This window comes from Oncorhynchus clarkii, chromosome 33, assembly GCF_045791955.1.
Source record: "Oncorhynchus clarkii lewisi isolate Uvic-CL-2024 chromosome 33, UVic_Ocla_1.0, whole genome shotgun sequence".
NCBI lineage: Eukaryota > Metazoa > Chordata > Actinopteri > Salmoniformes > Salmonidae > Oncorhynchus > Oncorhynchus clarkii.
In genome coordinates, this window is record NC_092179.1 from 39,225,549 (window position 1) to 39,231,033 (window position 5,485).

General features: G+C 42.4%; 1 protein-coding gene across 1 annotated transcript; it reads left to right on the forward strand.

Moving 5' to 3' along the window:
* Positions 1 to 697: 697 nt before the first annotated feature.
* LOC139392871 (interferon gamma 1-like) lies at positions 698 to 5,212 on the forward strand. The gene is made up of 4 exons (XM_071141185.1): positions 698 to 826; positions 1,736 to 1,795; positions 2,096 to 2,299; positions 5,063 to 5,212. The coding sequence occupies exons 1-4, from the start codon at positions 698 to 700 to the stop codon at positions 5,210 to 5,212; spliced, it is 543 nt and encodes a 180-aa protein (XP_070997286.1).
* Positions 5,213 to 5,485: the final 273 nt, after the last annotated feature.

The following is a 5,485-nucleotide window of genomic DNA, read 5'->3' on the forward strand; positions in this document are numbered from 1 at the left end:
GTATATTTCAGTTTTGGCAGTATCTAATAAGAGCATGATGGCATTGGTGTTAGTTTCAGTATTACATCAAACCATACATCATTTACTACAAAGCCAGTCAGAGGAAACACCACAGTTTCATTAGTTGATCAGCTAGAACCACTAATCACGACGCGCCCGTCATGGCTCTGGTCAAACTTAGCGTACTACGTAGGGGAATAGTGTGCCGTTTGGGATGCAGACAAGCGTTCATTCTAAGATGACATCAACCCAGACATCCCCCTCCCCACATACCTTCTCCTGATTCTCTTCCTCTTCCCCCTCATCATACCCACATCACCAAAGAACTTCCCCAGAGTGTGTCAAAACTACCTGTTTCCTAGGGATTCCAACCCAAGACCCCCTGCTCTGCTGCTGCTAAAAAAAAGGTGTTAATGAGCGGCCGTGTGTTGGTGTTTGATTTAAAGGAAACTTCGCTCAGTCAGAGAACCCACAACCTCACACCTCTATCGTTTCTGCCTCTGCCTCAACTATATAAATACTTGTCTGTCTGAGCTTCAGCATCAGTCAGACAGACACAGAAGAACAAGACTTGGGTCGTCTCAGCTACAAGGCGGTCTCGTTAAGTCAACTCAAGTCAAGGCCTTTGACTGAAGTTTCCGTACACCGATTGAGGACTATTGAGCTTTGAGGGATCTTCAGTGTGACGTTGAGGGCCATGGATGTGTTATCAAGGGCTGTGATGTGTTTCTGCTTGATGGGCTGGATGACTTTAGGATGGAGTAATGCTGCTCAGTACACATCAATTAACATGAAGAGAAACATAGACAAACTGAAAGTCCACTATGTAAGTATCAGACACATTATTAACTGGGGAAACAGGGGTTTCTCCTGACAGACAGACAAGACAGACAGACAGACAGACAGACAGACAGACAGACAGACAGACAGACAGAAGGACATACAGACAGACAGACAGACAGACAGACAGACAGACAGACAGAGAGACAGACAGACAGACAGACAGACAGACAGACAGACAGACAGACAGACAGAAGGACATAACAGGGAGATCTCCTTCCTAATGGGAGGCCAACAGTAGGACAGAACAGGGAGATCTCCTTCCTAATGGGAGACCAACAGTAGGACAGAACAGGGAGATCTCCTTCGTAATGGGAGGCCAACAGTAGGACAGAACAGGGAGATCTCCTTCCTAATGGGAGACCAACAGTAGGACAGAACAGGGAGATCTCCTTCCTAATTGGAGGCCAACAGTAGGACAGAACAGGGAGATCTCCTTCCTCATGGGAGGCCAACAGTAGGACAGAACAGGGAGAACATTGGATGTTGATGAGTTAGAAATAAAATGTTTGACTAAAACCAAGAGGAGTTCCACACTTCCTGCCCAAGCAGGAAAGACTTGTCAGTGAGACTGAAATGTAACTAAAAATGATGACATCATCATAACAGTGCATTTCCAGGTAGGCCCATAGACACCAGACCTGGCTCAAACACTTCCATCTGAGGATGAGCTTTAGCTTAGATGTAGCTTGGAGTTTGCACTTTTGAGACAACTCCATTGTTGCCATTGTACGTGACAAACTAAATGATGTATTTTAAGTTATTTGACCTATTTAGCCCAGGTCTGACAGACACTATACTTGTGATTAGGGGGAGAAGAGTCCACTATATGCATTACACTGCAGCAAGTTGAAGGAGATAAACAACTGATTGTCATCATGTCTTGTTCTTTCAGAAGATCTCCAAGGACCAGCTGTTCAACGGAAACCCTGTTTTCCCCAAGGACACGTTTGAGGTAACATATCATGTTACACATTGTTATACCCATCAGGCTAATATCCCCAATGTGAAACTACTGCTTACCCTTGGGCTAGGCTGGAGACAAAACTAACTTTCTCTCTCTCTCTCTCTCTCTCTCTCTCTCTCTCTCTCTCTCTCTCTCTCTCTCTCTCTCTCTCTCTCTCTCCCTGTCTCCCTCTCTCTCTGTCTCCTTCTCTCTCTCTCTCTCTCTCTCTGTCTCCCTCTCTCTCTCCCCCCCCTCTCTCTCTCTCTCTCTCCCTCTCGCTCTCTCTCTTTCCCTCCTTCTCTCCCTCAGGACAGTGAGCGGAGGGTGTTGATGAGTGTGGTTCTGGACGTGTACCTGAGTATCTTCGGCCAGATGCTGAACAAGACGGGGGACCAGGAAATGATTGAGAGTCTGAAATATGTCAAGGGGAAAATTCAGGATCTCCAGAAACACTATTTCCTGGGGAGGATACCTGAGCTGAGGACACACCTGCAGAACCTGTGGGCCATCGAGGTGAGCATCCCTCCATGAAGTAGAACACAGATCTGCTATAGTCTACTTTCACATGTTCCATCGATTAATATTTTAGCAGATGAAGTCACATGACATGCACTTATATATCATTACATTGTGTTTTTATTAATGATGCATCCTATAGACGATGCAACATTTAAATTAGCAGCTTTTCTGGCTACCATCATCATTGGCTGTAGTATAGTCTACTGTATAGACACCATCATCATTGGCTGTAGTATAGTCTACTGTATAGACACCATCATCATTGGCTGTTGCATAGTCTACTGTATAGACACCATCATCATTGGCTGTAGTATAGTCTACTGTATAGACACCATCATCATTGGCTGTAGTATAGTCTACTGTATAGACACCATCATCATTGGCTGTAGTATAGTCTACTGTATAGACACCATCATCATTGGCTGTAGTATAGTCTACTGTATAGACACCATCATCATTGGCTGTTGTATAGTCTACTGTATAGACACCATCATCATTGGCTGTAGTATAGTCTACTGTATAGACACCATCATCATTGGCTGTAGTATAGTCTACTGTATAGACACCATCATCATGACGGTAGTATAGTCTACTGTATAGACACCATCATCATTGGTTGTAGTATAGTCTACTGTATAGACACCATCATCATTGGCTGTAGTATAGTCTACTGTATAGACACCATCATCATTGGTTGTAGTATAGTCTACTGTATAGACACCATCATCATGACGGCAGTATAGTCTACTGTATAGACACCATCATCATTGGTTGTAGTATAGTCTACTGTATAGACACCATCATCATGACGGTAGTATAGTCTACTGTATAGACACCATCATCATTGGCTGTAGTATAGTCTACTGTATAGACACCATCACCATGACGGTAGTATAGTCTACTGTATAGACACCATCATCATTGGTTTTAGTATAGTCTACTGTATAGACACCATCATCATGACAATAGTATAGTCTACTGTATAGACACCATCATCATGGCTGTAGTATAGTCTACTGTATAGACACCATCATTATGGCGGTAGTATAGTCTACTGTATAGACACCATCATCATGACGGTAGTATAGTCTACTGTATAGACACCATCATCATGACGGTAGTATAGTCTACTGTATAGACACCATCATCATGACGGTAGTATATTCTACTGTATAGACACCATCATCATGGCTGTAGTATAGTCTACTGTATAGACACCATCATCATGGCTGTAGTATAGTCTACTGTATAGAGACCATCATCATGACGGTAGTATAGTCTACTGTATAGACACCATCATCATGGCTGTAGTATAGTCTACTGTATAGACACCATCATCATTACAGTAGTATAGTCTACTGTATAGACACCATCATCATGGCTGTAGTATAGTCTACTGTATAGACACAATCGTCATGGCTGTAGTATAGTCTACTGTATAGACACCATCATCATGGCTGTAGTATAGTCTACTGTATAGACACCATCATCATGGCTGTAGTATAGTCTACTCTATAGACACCATCATCATGGCTGTAGTATAGTCTACTGTATAGACACCATCATCATGGCTGTAGTATAGTCTACTGTATAGACACCATTATCATGGCTGTAGTATAGTCTACTGTATAGACACCATCATCATGGCTGTAGTATAGTCTACTGTATAGACACCATCATCATGACGGTAGAATAGTCTACTGTATAGATACCATCATCATGACGGTAGTATAGTCTACTGTATAGACACCATCATCATGGCTGTATTATAGTCTACTGTATAGACACCATCATCATGGCGGTAGTATAGTCTACTGTATAGATACCATCATCATGACGGTAGTATAGTCTACTGTGTAGACACCATCATCATGGCGGTAGTATAGTCTACTGTATAGACACCATCATCATGGCGGTAGTATAGTCTACTGTATAGACACCATCATCATGACGGTAGTATAGTCTACTGTATAGACACCATCATCATGGCGGTAGTATAGTCTACTGTATAGACACCATCATCATGGCTGTAGTATAGTCTACTGTATAGACACCATCATCATGGCTGTAGTATAGTCTACTGTATAGACTCCATCATCATGGCTGTAGTATAGTCTACTGTATAGACTCCATCATCATGGCTGTAGTATAGTCTACTGTATAGACACCATCATCATGGCGGTAGTATAGTCTACTGTATAGACACCATCATCATGGCTGTAGTATAGTCTACTGTATAGACACCATCATCATGGCTGTAGTATAGTCTACTGTATAGACACCATCATCATGGCTGTAGTATAGACTACTGTATAGACACCATCATCATGGCTGTAGTATAGTCTACTGTATAGACACCATCATCATGGCTGTAGTATAGTCTGCTGTATAGACACCATCATCATGGCTGTAGTATAGTCTACTGTATAGACACAATCATCATGGCTGTAGTATAGTCTACTGTATAGACACCATCATCATGGCTGTAGTATAGTCTACTGTATAGACACCATCATCATGGCGGTAGTATAGTCTACTGTATAGACACCATCATCATGGCGGTAGTATAGTCTACTGTATAGACACCATCATCATTGGCTGTAGTATAGTCTACTGTATAGACACCATCATCATTGGCTGTAGTATAGTCTACTGTATAGACACCATCATCATGACGGTAGTATAGTCTACTGTATAGACTCCATCATCATGACACCTGATTAACTAATTAGTTAATGTTTGTATCTTCTGTCTCAGACCAGTGACACCACAGTCCAGGGGAAGGCTCTGTCCGAGTTCATTACCATCTACGAGAAAGCCTCCAAACTGGCCCTTAAGTTCCATCTAAAGAAGGACAACCGCAGGAAGAGACGGCAAGCCCAGAGGCTCAAATCACACATCATGTAGATGACCAAACGTGTCTACTGTGAAGGCTAGGTGTAGGGTGAAGTTACACCGGGAAGTTGATCTTGGGTCAGTTTAGCATTTACCCCTCTAACGGTGAAGGTTAGGAGGCTGATCCTAGATCTGTACCTAGGGGAACCCCCCCCCCCGGAGCCACAGTTGAGATACATATTGAAGTAAAAATGTTCCTTGATACAAAATACCTCAACTGGATCTATCTATTTATAAAATGTATTTATTTAATCTATGAAATCACGCACAATACTCAATGGTATA

Excerpts from the sequence above, each read along its gene's own strand:
- LOC139392871 (XM_071141185.1), top strand. The coding sequence starts at position 698 with ATGGATGTGTTATCAAGGGCTGTGATGTGTTTCTGCTTGATGGGCTGG. Across the intron at positions 1,796-2,095 it reads TCCCCAAGGACACGTTTGAG|GACAGTGAGCGGAGGGTGTT; the intron begins GTAACATATCAT and ends TCTCTCCCTCAG. Across the intron at positions 2,300-5,062 it reads AGAACCTGTGGGCCATCGAG|ACCAGTGACACCACAGTCCA; the intron begins GTGAGCATCCCT and ends CTTCTGTCTCAG.